The sequence below is a fragment of the Mytilus californianus genome, unplaced genomic scaffold (genome assembly GCF_021869535.1).
Source record: "Mytilus californianus isolate M0D057914Y unplaced genomic scaffold, xbMytCali1.0.p SCAF_14, whole genome shotgun sequence".
Lineage (NCBI taxonomy): Eukaryota > Metazoa > Mollusca > Bivalvia > Mytilida > Mytilidae > Mytilus > Mytilus californianus.
This window is the reverse complement of record NW_026262626.1, coordinates 21406739-21426782: the sequence shown is the minus strand read 5'-3', so window position 1 is coordinate 21426782 and position 20044 is coordinate 21406739. Positions and strand designations below refer to the sequence as shown.

General features: G+C 33.5%; 3 protein-coding genes across 6 annotated transcripts in view; 1 reads left to right on the top strand and 2 right to left on the bottom strand.

The window, feature by feature from the left end:
• The window catches only part of LOC127724368 (fibrinogen-like protein A), a 432225-nt gene that overhangs the window by 48661 nt on the left and 363520 nt on the right, over positions 1-20044 (bottom strand). The window lies entirely within an intron of this gene.
• The window catches only part of LOC127724364 (feline leukemia virus subgroup C receptor-related protein 2-like), a 227425-nt gene that overhangs the window by 17648 nt on the left and 189733 nt on the right, over positions 1-20044 (top strand). The window lies entirely within an intron of this gene.
• The window catches only part of LOC127724370 (fibrinogen-like protein A), a 162584-nt gene continuing 153477 nt past the window's right edge, over positions 10938-20044 (bottom strand). For 2 of the 3 annotated variants that reach the window (XM_052231323.1, XM_052231324.1), the window contains 5 exons: positions 19362-19421; positions 18937-19076; positions 17121-17220; positions 12586-12750; positions 10938-11197 (listed from right to left, as the gene is read on the bottom strand). In XM_052231323.1, coding sequence (XP_052087283.1) covers positions 10980-11197; positions 12586-12750; positions 17121-17220; positions 18937-19076; positions 19362-19421 — 683 coding nt within the window. In that variant the 3' untranslated portion in view covers positions 10938-10979. The remainder of the gene's footprint in view (positions 11198-12585; positions 12751-17120; positions 17221-18936; positions 19077-19361; positions 19422-20044) is intronic. The other variant, XM_052231325.1, reaches the window with a different exon arrangement.

Sequence of the window (20044 nt, the reverse complement as noted above, 5' to 3'; positions counted from 1 at the left end):
AAGGGGTCATTTGGCGACATGACTCATACGGATTCGTACGGTACGACACGATTTAATACGGATTCGTACGGTACGACACGATTTAATACGGAAATGACACGGTTTAATACGTAACGGCACGTGTCGGGGCGTATGTACTGCGGATAAACAGCGGTTTGCTACGGTATAAGTAAGAGTTAGTACGAGTAAGAACGGTCCGATACAGAATAGTACGAATCACCACTTTTTCTAAGCCGTCAATCATTTCTATTTTCTTTATGGCAGTTAATCGATGTTTTTGTTTTTTGTTTTGTTTTATTAAATCAGTTATCGCTCTGTCTGTACTAGGTGGTTTTATTCGTAATCGTCAGACCAACGGCATTTAGCAGTTCTTGGATCATATTTGGGTCTATTCTTTTAAAGTTCTTAAATGCAGCTGAATTTTCCGCACACAGTTCAGCCATGAGGGTCTAATACTGGCCATGGATAAGTCTTCGGAGAAGCCAGTCCCTAGTCCACCATCTCCTCTGCCGCCGGTCACATCTACGTCTGTCGTCAAGTAGCTCGACCACTGTCCTTGCATTTTTTGCCATATCAATATCTAATTCCAGTCAATTAATTGCAAGCATCAGTTGTTGATTGTTCATGTTTGATAATGTTATGTATACCTCTACGGCAAGACACAGACTAGGGGCCCTATAAGTAAGTTATTTATACAGAAGCCTGATGCCAGTTTGTCGTGGGCAGTAATATTCCGTATTTTGTAGAACCCTTGGTGATCCCTACCTATCCGTATTGCAACGTTATGAAATCGTGCCTTTCCGTGACAAATTCGTATCCGATCGTAGTGTATCCTTAACAAATACGTGGTGCAACCGTACTAGTACGTAGTTCTCCGAAACAGACCGTAGAAATACTTCGGGCATACGAATAAGAACGGATTAATACGGTTTTAATAAGGACTAAAATGGATCAGTACGTTCAAATACGGTTTAGTAATATACTACGGTTGTTTGATCCTTGGTCAAATTTTGCGCATGTTCAAAAATTGTCCCAGATATACAAGTACTACTACGTATGACTACGGACCAATACAGATCTTGCCACGAATGATGTCGGATCGCATCCGAAGCTAATCCGGCGTCAAATCCGTGAATGTGTGACCTAGTCTTATGCTACATGTGTTTTTTTGTTGTTGTTTTTTTTTTTGCTTCGCACCGATCTGTTGAGTTAAGCCATTTACCACTGATTTTCATAGTTTCTTCTTATGTTGTGTTGTTACACCACTGTCACATAGTGGAGGGTTAAGCGCATACAAACATGTTTAATCCCGCCACTATCTTCATGTTCTTGTCCCATGTCAGAAGCCTGTAATTCAGTGATTGTCGTTGGTTTATTTCTGACATACATGTATTTTTTATTTTTTATTTTTTTTTTTTGTAAATTGTATTGTTATGAACATGACCAGATGACGAATTAAGCCGTACGTTTTATTTTTTGTAGTTGTTAATTTCACATTTGTCATGTGTTTGGGTTTTTCTCATTGTTTAAGTCCGAACGGTGGCATGAAATTGCTTATATCTTCGTTATTTGAAATCTGGTGGATAGTTGTCTCAATAGCAGTCATACCACATCTCCCTATTTTTATATTGATGCACATTCAGTTCAATAAATTACCCAGTTTATACTGTTTCGTTGCATGTTGTTTATAAAAGGACAACTGTAGAAGAGGGGCGAAAGATAACAGAGGGACATTCAAACTCATATGTTGCAAATAAACAGACAACGCCATGGCTAAAAAAGAAAAAGACCAATAGACAAACAACAGTACACAAAACACAACATAGAAAACTAAAGACTGAGCAACACGAACCCCACCAAATACTGGGGGGTGATCTCAGGTGCTCCGGAAGGGTAAGCAGATTCTGCTCCACATGATATGCAAGGCTGATTTTGACATGCATTTCTTTTGTAATCAAACTTTTAAACTTTAAATTCGTGTTTCCTTCTTGTGATGTTTACAATTCATGTTTTGAACAATATTTATCTAAATATGTATTGAATACTAGTATTTGAAAACAACAAATATATAAGCATGGAGTGTCATTTTATATATTTTGCTGATTCACTTGCAATGATTAGTAAGCAATAAAGCTCTATTGAAGAGACACATTTTACCTTGGAAAAATAGGGGGGGGGGGGGGGCGGAAGATACCATGGGGACATTCAAAACTAAGTCGAAGAGAAACAGACAACGCCGGCATGGCAAAAAAACGAATGTTACGTCTGATAATTAGCTGCCACGGATCACATTTACATAACAAAATAGATTGAACACAATTATATTGATTGACTGCAAGCCAAATCAATGTTCAATGCTAAATTAAATTACCAGTACATGTAGGAAAGCTTAAATATTTACTGAAATATATGATGTGATTGATCAATTTACCCGTCAAAAATTTTGATATCGGTTTAAAAAAATTAATTGGTATCTTGCACAATGGATATTATAATACTTCTATTCCCATTCAAGAGTATTACGCAATAGACTGATTATTTCACAAAAAAAACGTAACCTGTACTGTATTATAATTTGGTTCTGAGTCCGTGCTAAATAAATCTGTTGTATTGGACAATAATGGTATGATCTTGCCTTGGAAGGGGACTAACAAGACAAGTCAAAACTAAAATAAACTGCACATCTTTATTCTCAAATCATCCTACATCAACAAAGGCAAAATACGGGTCCGACATTACACCCTAATAACCTGGAATAGCCCGACCTCGAACCGAATTCAACCGAACTACATAACAATAATGCATACAAAGAATAACAGGAATTACCATAAATATTGAAGAGTACAACAGACCACACATACCAACAACGTACAACAGACCACACATACCAACAACGTACCACTGACCACACATACCAACAACGTACAACTGACCACACATACCAACAACGTACAACTGACCACACATACCAACAACGTACCACAGACCACACATACCAACAACGTACAACTGACCACACATACCAACAACGTACCACAGACCACACATACCAACAACATACCACAGACCACACATACCAACAACGTACCACAGACCACACATACCAACAACGTACCACAGACCACACATACCAACAACGTACAACTGACCACACATACCAACAACGTACAACTGACCACACATACCAACAACGTACAACAGACCACACATACCAACAACGTACAACAGACCACACATACCAACAACGTACAACAGACCACACATACCAACAACGTACAACTGACCACACATACCAACAACATACAACTGACTCCTCTCGAACAAACAATACATATCGTCTACAAAGTCGATCTATCTTAATTGTTTTGGAAAGAATTCCGCTCAAACCAGTGCTAAGGGCCGTCTTAAACTTGCAATGAGATGAGAGTTTTTTGAACCGTGATGAAGGCCTCACTGTGACTTTGAGATGAAGAACAGTTATAAAAGAGCTGTTCCTTTGCGTTTTTCTGTTTTGTTGTTGTACATGTACTGATTTTGTGTCATGGATAGATATCCAATATTCTTTGTTTTCTATAACATGTACAGGCACAAACGTGCTGGGGTACGACTAGTTTTTATTTGACTGGTTCAGCTACCAACATGACTACTAACTAGAAGAAAGAAAATGTGATATCCGATGTACGTGTTCTGAGATATGTTCACAGTAAAAATAAAGATCGTCAAAGATACCAGGCTTATAATTCTGTACGCAAGACGCGCGTTCCGTCTATAAAAGACTCATCATTGGCGATCTAATCAAAAGGTTAAAAAGGAAAAAGAAGTCGTTTTTTTTATATTTACTTTTGACGATAAATCAGACATCGTCAGCATATGTAATAATACTTTACAGTTTTACGCTAATTCCCCCTACCAGAGATACCAGAGGTATATTCCTTAAAATTGAATTGTTGAAACCGAGAAATATGTATCGCTTGTTTGAAATTTTGGTATGATTGCTAATGAGACAACTATCCACCAAAGTTCAAAATGAAGTGGATGTATATAAGTGGGATATATATTTTACTAGAAACACAAGTATGACTTCAGATAGGATGCTGATACATTACGACTGTAAAATATTTTTAAAACATTCAGAAGTCCTTAGTTTTTTTTTGTAACCTGTAAATTTAAAGTCACGGACAAAGCAATCATCATGGTCTTTTAAGTCAGCTTCATAAGAGTCATATGCTTGAAAACGGCCCAAGTTGTAAAATGCGGCCGGGGTAACATTTGTGACATTGCAGATGGTTATACGATTTTTATAAAAGCTGACATAAAATTGGTCCTTTTGTTAAAGGTATTGGACTTTGACCATATTAGTCTATTGTAGCATTTCTGTGAACGCTTTTTTTCTAAGAGTTTTGCTGGGATTATTGGACTTACGAGATCAGTTTTCTACTTGTTGTGGTAGAATGACAAATTGTTAGTGCTGCTCCTTCATCACCATTATTGGCCTGATGGCTGCCATACTTGGTAGAATTGTTTTCAATCAGTCATGTATAGTTAATTGACCATATTATTGCTCCATTTTGACTGTTATTTTTTGGGGCAAATATGGATGGGACTTTATCCCTATAGAAGCATTATCGAATACTTCAAATTTCTGTATGTTGACATCTCGATACCATTTGGTTTTGCTTGTGTCATTGGGTCACAGAGTTTCGTTGAATAGATATCCATACATAATTATTGTTAAGTTAACAATTCACAGTCGAGCTGGCACTAACAGCAATTTTTAAAGAGCTAAACACATATGAAGATTTTTTTCAAATCAAAGTTTCTATAACCATCTCTCAAAAATATGACTTGTTTCATTTGGAAAATATCCAGCCTACATCAGTTGCTTTACTTTTAAAACAAAATGTTTATATGAAATGTTTTCGGTCGGAAAACTGACGTGTTATATTCAGCTTTTTTGTGAAATTTATTGAGTACAAAGATTTGTATAGGTATGCATATGTCACAGTGGGATTACTTATAAAAGTTTAAAAGTTTATACGATATATAAAACAAATTTGAAGAGTGCTTCACACGGTATCCGGTCCGTTCGCTCCCATAACACGTTCGCACCCTACACGTTCTTACCCCATACGTTCGCCCCCTGGGTTCGTTCGCACCCTATTTTTATTTAAATACAGGTTGGATTATTAGATTTTTGAAGATGTATATATCCAAATATTTATATTTTCTTGAATAAAAGTTCGTGAATTTTCTAAATGAAATATTGTTTTTGTGAATTGATGATTAATTCTTTGATGTTAATTATTTATTTTTAGTGTAATGTATATTTCTCACTGTAATGTATATTTCTTCCATAAATGTAGATAGTCCAAGATCTTCTATTCACAGAAGAAGGGAAATCACTATTTGAACTATTTTTGTTATTTGTGCCGAACCCGGAGTCGCAATACATTTTTTTTTGTTAGCTCGGATAAACAGTTACGCCCCTTTACACAGAACCTTAGCGGCGAATTCGAAGAAGACTGCAAGTGTATTTCGTTCTTTAGGGTTTAAGGTTCATCATAACAAATGGACAAAAATGACTGTATTTACACCTCAAAGACTACTCTGAGTACAGACTAACCTGTGCAGTTGGAAAAGTTTTAAGGCCTGGCATCCACTAGATATATAAAAGTTAAATGTATTTTGTTTTTCAGAAAGATAAAATCTTTTTTAGATTTTGATGGGCATTTTTTTTCGTTCATGCAGAAGTTGTAAAAATAAACAAACACCTCAATTGCTTTTGATACTGTCCACTCAGTTACACCCTTTAACTCACCTATAGTTGTGTAGATGTCTATTGTCTGTCTTTTGTCCGTGCCAATCAAGGACAATCAATACAATTCAATACAGTTTTTACCTGAGAGCGAGCATCTCAAAGTTGTATCCCAACTTAGTTTATTTTTACACCTTCTGCAGGAACGAAAAAAAATGGTCATCAAAATCAAATTTTTTTTTTATCTTTCTGAAAAACAAAATGCATTTAACTTTTATATATCTAGTGGATGTACTTGTAAACATGGTAAATATAAAAAAAAATCGATTTGTATGTCTTGTATGCAAATTCATATCTTGTTATGATAACTGTATTCGAGCGAGTAATTCATCTCCAAGGAGTTGCAGAAAAAACAAAGTGACGCGGACGCAAACGACGATGACTTTAACCGACATATGTGGTCCCAATATGTCGCTAAAGTTCAGGTTTTTTTTTTGCTATATATTTATAATAAATGAAGTAGAGACCGACACACAAATAACCAAAATATGTCAAGTGCTTCCTGAGACTGACAGCCAGAGCTTCATATAGAGGAACGACTAATGTCTTCTGAACTTGTTTCTATCAGAAGGAATTAAGTAACATAGGTTGGTGTTAATGAAATGTTTAGAGTGTAAAAACTACCAACAATACCAGGATTATGCATGATTTACTTTGCAGATCTGCATTTTTTTTAATCATATTTATACAACCCAAATTCTATTCTCAAACCTGTAGTTTAACAAGTGAAAGTGTGAGCTACTGCTCACTGATGATACCCCCTAAATATTTCGGTCAATTGGAAGTTGTTGAGTGATTAATCTGAAAACGCATCACACGGTATAGCAGACCTATATGAACCATGAAACCAAATTTCAGAAATTCTTGTATTGTAGTTCCCCAGAAAAATGTGACAAAATTTTCTAACTGGGCTATCATGTGTAAAATGATACAAGTGTTCGGTAAACAAGAAGTTGTTGAGTGATGAATCTGAAAACGCATCACACGGTAGAGATGACTTATATAAACCCTGAAACCAAATTTCAGAAATCCTTATGATATAGTTCATGAGAAAGATGCGACGAAATATATTCATCGAACGGAAGGAAGGAGTGACGGATGGACGGATGGACGGATGGATGGACGGACGGCTGAGCAGATGGATGGACAGACAGAAGTAAAACAGTATACCCGCACTTTTTAAAGCGGGGGTATAATAATAGAGAGCTTACAAGGTTGTTTGTGCAAGTTTGCAGTGAAGGACATCTGGATTCAAAATAACTTAGTTTGCATCTGACAGACGGTAATCCTACACATTTTTCAAAAAAATCTAAATTAAAAATTTTTGTATTTGGAATTGAGGTCTTTTTTTAATTCTGTTGTTGGAAACAAACTCTTTTATGACCTGGCCTCCAATAGAAAAAGGTAAATTGTGTTTAATTTGCGAGGAAGTAATATTTTCAAGCACGTCAATAATCCGAAGTCCATGCGTCCGAAACGCCTTTTATCCGATCTAATATTTAAACAATAGTTTAGGCCAGTTGGCGTTTTTTTATGTATTTCAGTGTTTCTGTTGTCCCTTTGTTGTCCTCTTGTGGTTGAAGTGTTTCCCTTTGTTTAAGTTTGTGACCCGCATTTGTTTTTTTTTTTTTTTTCTCTCAATCGATTTATGACTTTTGAACACCGGTTTACTACTGTTGCATTTATTCGTGTTATATCAGAAAGAAAATGGTCTTCGACATAACCAGGACAGAACGTTTGAACACTCGGATCTTTCTGTCGTTTACAGAAAACTAACGTCAATAACTTATCATGGAAAGTTTGGTGCATAACTTTAATGGCAGGAGCGCGGCACCAAATTGGGACATATAGATGCAAAACCTATGTGAATGTTTTCCCGAAATTTATAAGGTTTATACAACGGACATCCATCTTGATGGATAAACTTATCATATACACTTTTACTGTTTTAATATTCACTTTGTATTGAGATAGGGAAACCCATTAAGATCCTATGAATTCGTTATTTAACATGTGTTTAATACGAATTTAAAATCATTTCTTCAGATCGATAATTTTTATCATTGGTTAGTTAGAACAACTTGAAATGATAGATTGTTAAATTCTACGAGTTGAAAATGCAGTATACTACAATAAGATTTCGTAAACACGATTCGCGAATTTGCATTACATTTGTTCTTCAAATTTATCAAACAAATCAAACGTTTAATTATACTGACATTTTATCTGATTATAATTTCTATATTACATTTCTTATCTAAATCACCATGGCAAATGTAAAACTCGATATAATTTTATAATTGTCCAATATATTTATAAATTTTGTTTATAAATGATAACTAGGAAACATGTTCTTTTTTTAGTTATTATATCGAATTCAGCATTTTTTTTTCTTTTTTAAATCGATGAGATAAAGTATTTGCGAATCGAATAGGTATAGAATATTATCGTGATAACAAATAAAAATTCTTTATAAATTTGTTTGAGAGATTAATATTGATAGGTCTTAAAGGGGTTTCATAAGAAGATATATTTGACATTATATTGATTTAGCACCATGGGAGAATGCAAGCACAGCCCTGTTTCAAGAAATCATTTGGCCTGGTGCAAGAAGATGTCAGCACCTCACCAAATGTTGTGTAAATTTCGTCTGTAACTTGACGTTATGCAATAAATAATAATAATAAAAAAGAACAAAAAATCAAGAGGTTATATTTTGTGCAGTGACCTATACATATATTTGAAACAGCATACCATAGGAATGCATCATTTTATGTTTTCTTTTGTCTTAACAAAATTGTATATAAATTTTATATAACATTTCACGATTTTGGATAGGGGGTATATGGTATATGACAATGCATACCTAACGTACTGCAAAGTGTTAAATTACTTTCACTGCATGTAAGTTACTAATGAATGTTTCAACACTAAGGGTAATTACTCCGGAACCTTAAATCCCCGGGTCCAAGAGGAGAACCTAACCTTGATAACTTCAAAGAAAAAAGTTTTAGTATTCCTCAATTTGCTTACAGTATTTTCATATTGTGAAATCATATAAACATTGTAATAGTTATGGAAAGAGTTTACAAGTCGTATTGGAGGAAGTCGTTTTCTATAAGTTGCTTTTATAAAAACATATTTCCTAGTTGCTTTTTAAATTTATCTTAGTTGCGTTTTAGACAACATTATGCTCCTCTCAGAAGTCCTATTAAAGTGAAGTTATTGCAATGTAGCCTAATTGTTTTGTTTTATCTAATTAAACAAAGTCTTTGAAATTGGGAGTACACAGATCAAATGTCAAGTCAAACAACAACCGATGAAAACCACTATATTACGGGTTCTTGGTTATGTGCATACATATAAAGACAGTGGGTGTAAGAATACAACATAAGAACAAACTATACAAAATCAGACTAAAACGTCTATACTGATCAGATAAGTACTAAACACGGGAACAAGAACTAAAAAGGCAAACGACACAAAGAATCAATCTAAGACATCCTTAATCATTGAAAGCTAGTCCAAAGCCCAATTCTAACTAATGATCATGTTTTTCCAGACTTAATAGGCTATAGATTATGTGTAAAGACGTTCTCGAGAATGTCAAAAGCATAATCTTAATCAAGGTCGAAATATAAGTATCGATACATGTTCAGTTAAATATTGCAATATTAAAATGAAATCAATATTAGTACCAATAACGACAAAGTTCAAAGATCTTACTACAACGAAAAAGAGTTTATTTTGAAGAAGAGTAAGTTTATATGGGCCGTATCTTAATTTATGAGACCTACTAAGAACATCACTTATCAGTTAGAATGTGATATTCCTTTTGTAACAATTTTGTACAAGTACAACCAATGAAATATCTATGAAAGTATTTCATACGTTTCAGTAATTTGTGGTACAAGAATCGTAAAATACCAAAGGAATAGATAAACTCATAAATCGAAAACAAGCTGATAATGCGTGAAAAAAACTTAACATGAAGAAAAGATAATAAACAGTACACAAAACACAACATAAAAAACTAATCACTGATCAACACGAACCCTCAAGTGAATTGAATTGGTAAGCAGAGCCTTTCTATATGTGTAAACCGTCATGTTGCTCATTTAAGTACAAACCCGGTAATACATTTTAAAAGTGTAATACGGTGGGTCATATTCAAATTTTCTGTTGAAAATTTGGTGTTAAAAACAAACAGGTACTTTTTAACAAAGAGGCAGAATATATCAAGACGTCATTCAAAAAATCAGTCGAAAAAAAATTGACAACATCATTGCAAAAATGAAAACCAACCAAAAGGCGAAAAAACTAAAGATTTAGCAACAGGAACATAACAAAACCGGGGGGAAGTCCAGGTTCTCCGGAAGTATCTAACTTATTGAAAGGATATTTAAAAGATTGACATATTGATCACGTTTAAGCATAAATTTTAGCTAAAAACTGCGTGTGGCCTTCAAATGTTGTTTGATTAGATTGTATTTGTGTTTGAGTACTGTCTGATTTTTCTGTAGACCACATGTTTAATCATCTGAATGTATGAACCATAAATTCCCCATGCTATCGTCTTTGATACTACCGACAACGTAAAACATTTACAATCGTTGATACCAAAAAAACACTATAGGCATGCTATTCCTCATGTTGTCACACAAACGAAAATTTGTATACTTCTTAGTAATAGAGCCTTAATTGATTATTCACTGTAATCTTTAACATTAAAATGACGTAATATTATAAATGAGTTGCCCTTTCCGACGTAACGCGTTTAATTATGAAATATTTTGTATTTGTCCTTTAATTACAATAATACCTATGATAGTTTCTTGATAAACTATTAATTTTCAAAAGCATTGATTCGATTGTACAAAATAACTTGGTCAGATAAAAAAAAATGCAAGCCTTTTATTGATTATCAACTTCAAGATCAAATGATGTAGTTTTTCTATAGGGACCACTACCCATATTTTTCTATTTTTCTGCATAATTTTGTACGATTGTTTTATTATTGTCTGAATATCTCCGATGTACATTTAAAATGTCTTGGCAATATTGTCTCATACCAACCTATCCATTTCAACTTTCTAAATAAGAAAATAACAAAACTCGATAATCATGCTTATAGTGTCTATTAATTTATTTACAGAAATTTATTTTAGTTGATTTTTCTGATCTTCATTACAGATTGGATGTATTTAAGAACCAACCATCTCATTTTTGATTTTTTTAAATCAAGATTCAGGGAAACATTACTGCAGTTGCCATTCCACCAGGGCCCCAAGTTGAAAATTGTAGCACAATTTCTACTACTGGAATCATTGTCTCTGTCCTTGGTGGTGAAGTATCTACCATTGCTGTAATGCATATTATCTCCTAAAATATTAGTAATACCTGACAAATATGCCATAAATTTTTCAAAACTTTAACACACACACAGCTTCGTGGAAAAAAAGAAAAGTATGGTTCTTATGGCAAATGTTGAAGTCATAGGCTATAATGCTGCGTATTTAAGAAGTTTTTCGCATTTCCATTGTCAATTTAATTCTTAATATATTTCAATGTACGCGACGGCAATTCTTAAAAAAAATATTTTCGTGCAAGAAAATGAGCTTCAGCCATTACACAGAAAAGATTAAAAACAAGATATAGGTGTCTGTACAATTGCTGTGTCGATTTCCTTTTTTTGGTCTAAAATTCATATGTTCTAAAGGGCGTAAAAATCCTATTCCCGGTTGTAAATTTCAAATGATTGTGAAACAGGAGACACTCATACTGCGATTCCCCTGCTCGCTCCTTTTATAGTTCATGCGATTTCGCCAGTTTTTGATTGATATCTTTATTCGTCTTTTACTCAGTCGATTTAGAAGATTTCAACATAAACTACTAAAGCCTTCATTAAACAGTTTTCAGCTTTTAGTCAATGTTCAAGAACATTATGGAGATTTAGCAGATAAGCCCTGTGTTCCCCATGTTTAAGATTTGAAAATTAACAATGAATTGTAATTCCGGAATAAAACAATGTTGTTAAATGTAATGTTTCTTCTTATCCTTAATCATACATCGCCATATCAGAGAATCCTTATTAATTAGAGCCGTAAATTTATAAAAATAAAATAAATCTTCCGTATATGTAATTTTCTACAATCAAAGATTAGTAAATTTTCCTTACTATCAGTAGAAATATTACATTTATAATTTCAATCTGTTTAATAAATGTTAGTTATTTTCGAGGAATGTGATGTGATGTTGCAGATATTAATATTAATTAAGATATCTAGCATTAGAATAAAATCTATATTGTAAACTGTATTGAAGGACTCTATATAATGTTCCATTAAATTGGTTAGAGTTATACTTTTAATTCATAGAAATACTTTTAAGATTGCAGGTAAATTAGTTGAGAATAATTTACATATCTTTGGTGTATCATTGTATACCATTCAGTATTTTATTGTAAATTTTACCCCCGAACGGTGAGTAAAATTGAAACAATATATTCGTATTAAGAGAATCTGCATAATGAGTATTTACCAAATTTGCAAGAACAAATATTGTATTTCTTTCGTTTTATTTGCTTTTTAATGTTTTTTTTTTTTTCATTTCAGCAAATTATGAAATGTACATTCCATGAACACCAAGTGTAAAATTCTAAGAAAGATCGATCTTTTTAAGCGAAAAAAAAAGTATGAAAGAATATCTGAAATTGTCCTAAAGCAGCAACAAATTTGTTATTGCATAAACATACGTCTACATCTACATACCTGCAGTTCCTGTGTAAACACCAATAGTTAACTTGAACTTTGAATTTTCATCACCAACAGCAAATGTCTTATAAACTGCATAAGTCTTTTTGTTATTGGTATCAACCAAGTCAACTCTAAGTTCATATTTACCACTAGATGTCAGGATGTTTAGATATTTGTTACCTGTTTCGTAAAATTCATAAAGTTTACATTTAGTTAAACAAATCTTGCAAACTGGATTGTGTTAAGCCATGTATTATGTGTATCAATGGCTTTTGAAATTAGTAAACTGTACATGTACAAAATTCATGTACAATTTATAATTTCCAACAAAATAATGTAATCTCTTAACGGATAACATAGTTTTCCTTGTTTTCATTTTGTCTTTTATAGCTGACTTTACGGTGTAAGATATGCTCATTGTTAAAGGCCATTAGTTGACATGTATTTGCTCACATCCCCTTCTTTTGACTCCAAATACTGTTGTTCCATTGACAATAATACCACTTCTGTTTATTTATGTTATTTGCATGTTGATTTGTCTAATGAAATATTATTTAATATTGGATTTCAAAAGTTTAACGATTGTGTGGGAGTATGTCATATTAAAATTACTAACATTTCATGATTTATCTTGATACATTGTTATGATTAGAGATTTCAACGAGTACTCGAGTATCGCTCTATACTGCCGAGTACCAAACAACAACAGGATGCTCGATTGAAGGATTGGTTCCCTCTTTCCTTAAACTGATTTGCTGACGAAAGCCCCTCTTGGAATACAATTATAGAAATCATTCAACAATCATAGTTAAACTGATTCATTCGTTTGTGAAAAATTGTCTTTAAAATGTTTCCAAAATCTTCTCTTTTCACATACTTCACAAAACATGTGGCACCATATAATAGCGTTTTTTCGTCCGATGACCAAATAATGTTAAAATGGAATATCAGTACTGAGATCTGTACTTAGCATCTTTTTGTTGTTGGGATGTAAAAGTACCCGGCCACGTATTTGTTAGATGTATTTCTATTTGTATCTATTTGAATAGTTTATCCTTTTTTCAACCGATTTTTATAGTTCGTTCTTATGTTGTACACCACTGTCCCAGGTTAGGGGGAGGGCAGGGATCCCGCTAACATGTTCACCCCCCCCCCCCCCCCCCCCCCTTCCCCATTTTGTATGTCTGTGTTTGTCCCTAGTCAGGAGCCTGGAAATCAGTTATTGTCGTTTGTTGCTGTGTTACATATTTGGTTTTCGTTAATTCTGTTGTACATGAATTAGGCCAAAAGTTTTCTCGTTTAGATTGTTGAACATTTGTAATTTCGGGGCCTTTTATAGAAGACTATGCGGTATGGGCTTTGCTCATTGTTGAAGGCCATACGGAAACCAATATATGTTAATTTCTGTGTCATTTAATCTCTTGTAAATAATTGTCGCATTGGCAATCATACCACATCTTCTTTTTTATATCAGGCATCACATCTGTCACTTCTTAAGGGCATACGATACAGTAGCAGGGGCAGATAATAACGTTTTCAAAACTTTTCGTGTTGTTTTCGCGACGTTGTTAATCAGAACGTTGTAATTTCGCGATGTTTCTAATAAGAACGATTACATTTCGCGACGTCGCTTTAGATGGAGTCACATTTGCGGAAATCCACTGACGTCATAATCCCGATTGCGCGAATTTGAAAAAAGTACCTGCAATGAAAATCGGCCAAATCACGAGAATTGTTATATTTATTCATTAATAAGGAAGTCAACAATATTAACTTCGAATGGGAAAAAAATCAAATCCACATTCTTAATTTTCTATTTCTGTTATTTTATATAGGAAATGAATTAGAGATATGAAAAACATAATACGTCGTTGAGAGAGAAATCCAACTACACAAAAAAAAAACATAAGTAATTTATATAGTAACTTCACTATTTGGCTAACTCTAAGTCGTAATGAGAATTGTACGGATAAATTTAGCAGAGACTATCAACAAAATAACAAAAATACGTAATAAGTAATGACAGCGCATCTTACTGTTCCTGACTTTCAAAAGGTACATTAAAGAGTTTAACGGCATTTTTAGAATTTAACCCGTGGAATATATAAGTGTATGAAGAAGAATTGTCAGTTAAAATGACCCAGTTATAAGCCCCGTATTATAGATCAAAAACAAAAACGCACCCGTTGATGTGCTAAACATATCCTCTTTGTACACATTGAGAGAGAAAAATCGGCACACAGGAATTAGGTATTTGACAGACCAGAGTTGCAACTCATTGATGTTAAGTTACTGACCAAATACGAAGTCTTTTTGTAAAGTAGTTTCTCAGATAAGAAACAAAATATTTGTTGGACCGGACAAACAATGTGGTTGCACTCACTCCTAGATTGAAGGTATAATACAGACAAGTAATTCAATGATTATATGTACCGTAATAAAAAAAAAATACCCTGAAGACAAGCTTAGGTAATTTATCTGTTGATACAGAATCATTAAATTTCATGCTCTAATGTCGACTGCTGTATGAAATGTTATACTACACTGTAATTGACTAAGCTGACCCGATTTAATGTGGGTATGATTTTGTGTTCATGTAATGCCTATAGAGTAGGTCGTTAGTTTTCTAGTATGAATTATTTCACATTTTCATGTCGGGGCTTTTTAAAGCTGACTATACGGTGTGGCTTTTTCTTTTTTTTTTTTTTGTGTTGAAGGCCGTAGGGTGACCTTTAATAGCGTTTATCTTCGTCATTTGAACTATGGTTGATAGTTTGCAATCATACCAAATGTCCTTATTTTTATATCACCCCCCTTACTTTATAATTGTTGCACATTTTGTCATGTCGGGGCCTTTTGAATAATTAAAACTATGTTCAAGCTGTGTTGTCTACATGAATTGTATGACTAATGTCGGACAGAGATGCAAATTAATATTTTTATTATATATATCTGTTTTGTTTCCGAACATTTCTTTTCTAAAAGTAATTTACTAGAATACTTTTTCTATCCGAGTTTCGAAACAATTCATAAAGGTTTGGCAAATATGATGCTATTTTACGAGGAGCCAGCTTTATTAATTTTCATGGTTAATATCATCCCCCTTACTTTATATTTGTAATAACATAAGCAACACGACGAGTGCCACACGTGGAGCAGGATCTGCTTACCCTTCCGAAGCACCTGAGATCACCCCCAGTTTTTGGTGGGGTATGGTTGCTTAGACTTAGTTTTCTATGTTGTGTCATCTGTACTATTATTTGTCTGTTTGTTTTTTTATTTTGGCCATGGCGTTGTCAATTTGTTTTCGATCTATGAGTTTGAATGTCCCTCTGGTATTTTTCGTCCCTCTTTTATATTACTAGAATACTTTTTCTATCCGAGTTTTGAAACAATTCATAAAGGTTTGGCAAATATGATGCTATTTTACGAGGAGCCAGCTTTATTAATTTTCATGATTAATATCATTGGTTTAAAAAAAAACACCTTGGCTCTACCATTGAAATTGACAACGTAGTATAGTGAACGGCGGGAAAGATTTCACGACGTTGTTGCGAATAAAACTTATCCCAACGTAGTTTGGCGCCTTATTGGCAAACGTCCCGTTTGCCAATAAAAATTAAGGTTTATTGCTTTTATTGAAAAAACAAGCACATGGACCCCCAGTTTTTTCTTTTGCAATCGATCAAGTTCTGTTTCAAGAACGCTCCGCCAAAATTTTAAGAAAAAATCAACGATAGAACTTTTTCTGCACTTCTGTGTAGACGCAAAAATATTTTCAACTTCTTTATTTCACTTGTATTAAAAGAATTAAGGATATAATTATCTATTTCAACCGTTAACTTGTTATAGCATGCTGATGCAATGGATCAAGGGAACATTTTACAAAAAACCCGGTTAAATTATGACTGTTCGTTCAAAAGTATTGGTACTTTCCTTAAAAGTCGTTATTTATGAAATTTCAGGGTTTTTCCTTCAAATATGCAAATTTCGAACCAAATTATCTCAAAAAGTAAGTCATGTAGGTATATTTTTCTTTGCATATTTCAAAAGTACGAATCGAAATTGACCTTCTACCAAAATTTCAAGAAAAAATCAACGAGGGATCTCTACTGTATCGTATGCCCTTAATATAAAACATCTTCGTAATTTGTTTTCGTACGATTTTAAAATGTTACTGTTGACTACTCGATAAGTGAGTCTTCATGGAGTTGAGATCTCTAGATATAACAATTCAACTGATATTGGCGATTTTTTTGTTCTGCCACTCGTCCAATCTGTGTATTTGCTAGATGTGCTATAACACCACTGTCCGAGGTTAGTAGGCAGGTTGGAGGGTGGTAGGTGGATCGAGCGCTCACAAAAAATGTCTAACCCCGCAACATTCTTTATGTGCCTGTCCCAAGTAAGGAACCCGTAGTTCAGTATTTATCGTTGGTTCATGTTTGTCATTTTTAACAAAGTTTCTCAGATGACTGGGGTCTTTGACTTATTGTTGAACGAATTTGATGTTGTTATGTGATAAAAAAAAACACCGGACGTTCACTCACCAAGCCAGTATTCTTTCTGTACATCACCAAATCCTTCTTTATACTCGTTCCAAGTTCTCCCAAAAAAGTCCGTAGATCCATCAAATCTTCTTTGAATTACCTATAAATATCCATTTCTTTCAAAGAGCTACTTAATTACGTATAACAAAGAAATTTACAAACTGTTCTTCCGTTAAATATCGTGTGCAATTGGGTATTCTTGAAATTTCACTTGAAAAGAAACCTTTCGAATTGAGATCAAAGTTGAAATATAGAACAACCTCCTTAAAAGAAAAAGCCAAGAAATAAAATGTAATTAAAATGTTTCATCCAATTTTTTTTTTATAACAGCGCTTGAACATACATGTAGAAAACTTCATAAAAGATTTTTTTTCTGAATTCTACTATGATCACGAAATAAATATTATTTTTTTTAATCATTTATAGTATAAACATATTATATATCGAAAATTTTCTTTTAATGTGAGTTATCGGGAATACAATTTCCATTGCATTTGTGTGTGTATCTTATCGAAACATACTTTGGACCGTTGACTTTATCAATTGCGAAAAGAGGCATGCGTTACGAGTTTCTCAAAGATTATGCAAAACGAAAGGCAAGTACGCTGAAGTATTACTGACTGGGTGAAAATTATGATGTCATAGAAGCGGTCAAAAACAATATACTGAACATTCGTACCACCTATATCAGAAAAGAATTTGTTATTGATAAAAACATATCTTACCTCCGTAATAAATATGTTTTACAGACAGACAAAGCTGTAAATTTATTTCTACATTTCCCAATACACTAACTACTAGTTTGTTTTAAGTGATTAAGATTATAACACAATGTTGACTGCTGTACTTCTATTTTTGACACTTTTACCTATTATGTCTGTTTGTTTTGTTCACACATCGTAGTCAATATAATGAATTTTATGCGACTGCCATACAAGTGGGAGGTATAGCTAGCTATAAAACTAGGTTTAATCCGCCATTTTCTACATCAGGAAATGCCAGTACCAAGTCAGGAATATGACAGTTATCCATTCATTTAATTTGTTTCAGGTTTTGATTTTATCATTTGCTTAGGGACTTTCCGTTTAGAATGTTACACTGAGTTCGGTATTTTTGTTATTTTACCTCTTGCCATTGATAACACATAACGTAATTTACTTATACACCCATTATAATGCTCAAATGTCCATTATAAAACACGAATTCCTTGACAATTGCTTGCGTCAAACTGAACCCAATATTCGAAAGGAGTAAACATCAAACTAAAGTAGTCTACAAATGCAAACACATCTACAGGCAGATTAATTTACAAAGGTTTCACTAGTGTGGCTTTTTAAGGAAACTGTATTTTTAGGAAGGGGTTGGTTGTGGTGTGATCGCAGACATGAAGCCGTGTATTTTCAAGGGGGTTACATCGACTCACGACAAACAAAATCTTAACATTAATTTTCACAAATCAAACAGAATATCGACTTACATAATTCTTTTTTTGTTTTCAAAGGGGGTTTCGTACAAACCCCTCGAGCCCCATCCCCACCCCACCCCCATCCCTTTGGCTACGGGCCTAAATCGCTCACATAAAATCGTTAGTAATATTTTTTGGCATTGAAAGATAAAAGTAAAGCCTCACTATGCTCCCCGTGTTAACCTAACCTCAATTCCTGGAGTCGCGTTAAATATATTCTTTTTTCCAAAGACCTTAAGTGTGGCATTTAATTTTAAGGCGCAAATGTAAAAAAAACATTTTAATAGAATAATTATTTGCATGTCACCTTAATACTGACGACAGAAAGAGTGAAAGGTAAAAGTGACTTACAGTCCAACCTTTGCCATCTGTCATGTCACAGTAAACCTTTATTCCTTTTGATTTCTCTGGATATATTGTATATATTCCACTTCCTCGACTTTTACTATTCATTTCACTACAGTCTCTGTACGTCTTGGAAACACATACATCTGAAAAACATTTTGTAAATCAATATATGAGCATCTAGATTGTTAAAGAGAAAACTATGCATGGGTAATAATTTTTTAAAATTCTTATTTAAAGTAAAAGTAAATAACATAATTATATGGAATCATCTCGTATCCGGCTAGTTCCTGGTGACAACATTTAGCTCAGTAGTCTGTAATATTGCGTCCTCAATGCTCTTCAACTTTATAGTTTTTTGGCTTTCTAACTATCTAAGCGTCACTGGTGAGTCTTATGTAGTCTGGTACCTTTGATAACTGTTTACTTACCTCTTACACCTTTTTTGATCAGATCAACAATTCTAGAAGTTTCTCTTTGACCTTTTGATTCTGAAAATAAAGAATTCGAAGTCATTCAATATGTATGTACACTTAGTTTAAACTGACAAAAGCATGACGATTTCTTAAAACAGTTGTCTGTTTATTAATTTGAAAATTATAAAGAAAACTGTGGTTTCAAATTCCGCAGGAAAAGTTTACCTAAGATGAATTAAATCATTATTTATAGTTCCTGTTTTGTCCAATTGCCTTTCCACTGTAACTGTTTTTGTTTCTGCACATTCTTGGCTATCAAATATTCAGCATTGAGCTTTCCTGATAATAGAAAAATCAATAAAAGAGCTTCGGACGCTTGAAATTTATAAAAGTGTTCTTTTTTTTAATTTTATATCACTGGGTCGTTATCACTGCTGATGATTCTGACATGAATTACGACAAACCTCTTTAAATTGTGCGTCTATCAATTTATAAATTATAAAGAAAATAATGTTTCAAATCACTCCGACAAAGTTAACCTTATCTGCTTATATAGATTTAATTATCATTTTTAGATCCTTTTAGGTCATGTAGCTCATCGAATGTTTCGGCGTAAACATCCTTCGATTTAAAATATCGACTTTGAGCATTCCTGATTTAGGAAAATCAAGAAAAAAACGTATGATCACGTGTAGTTT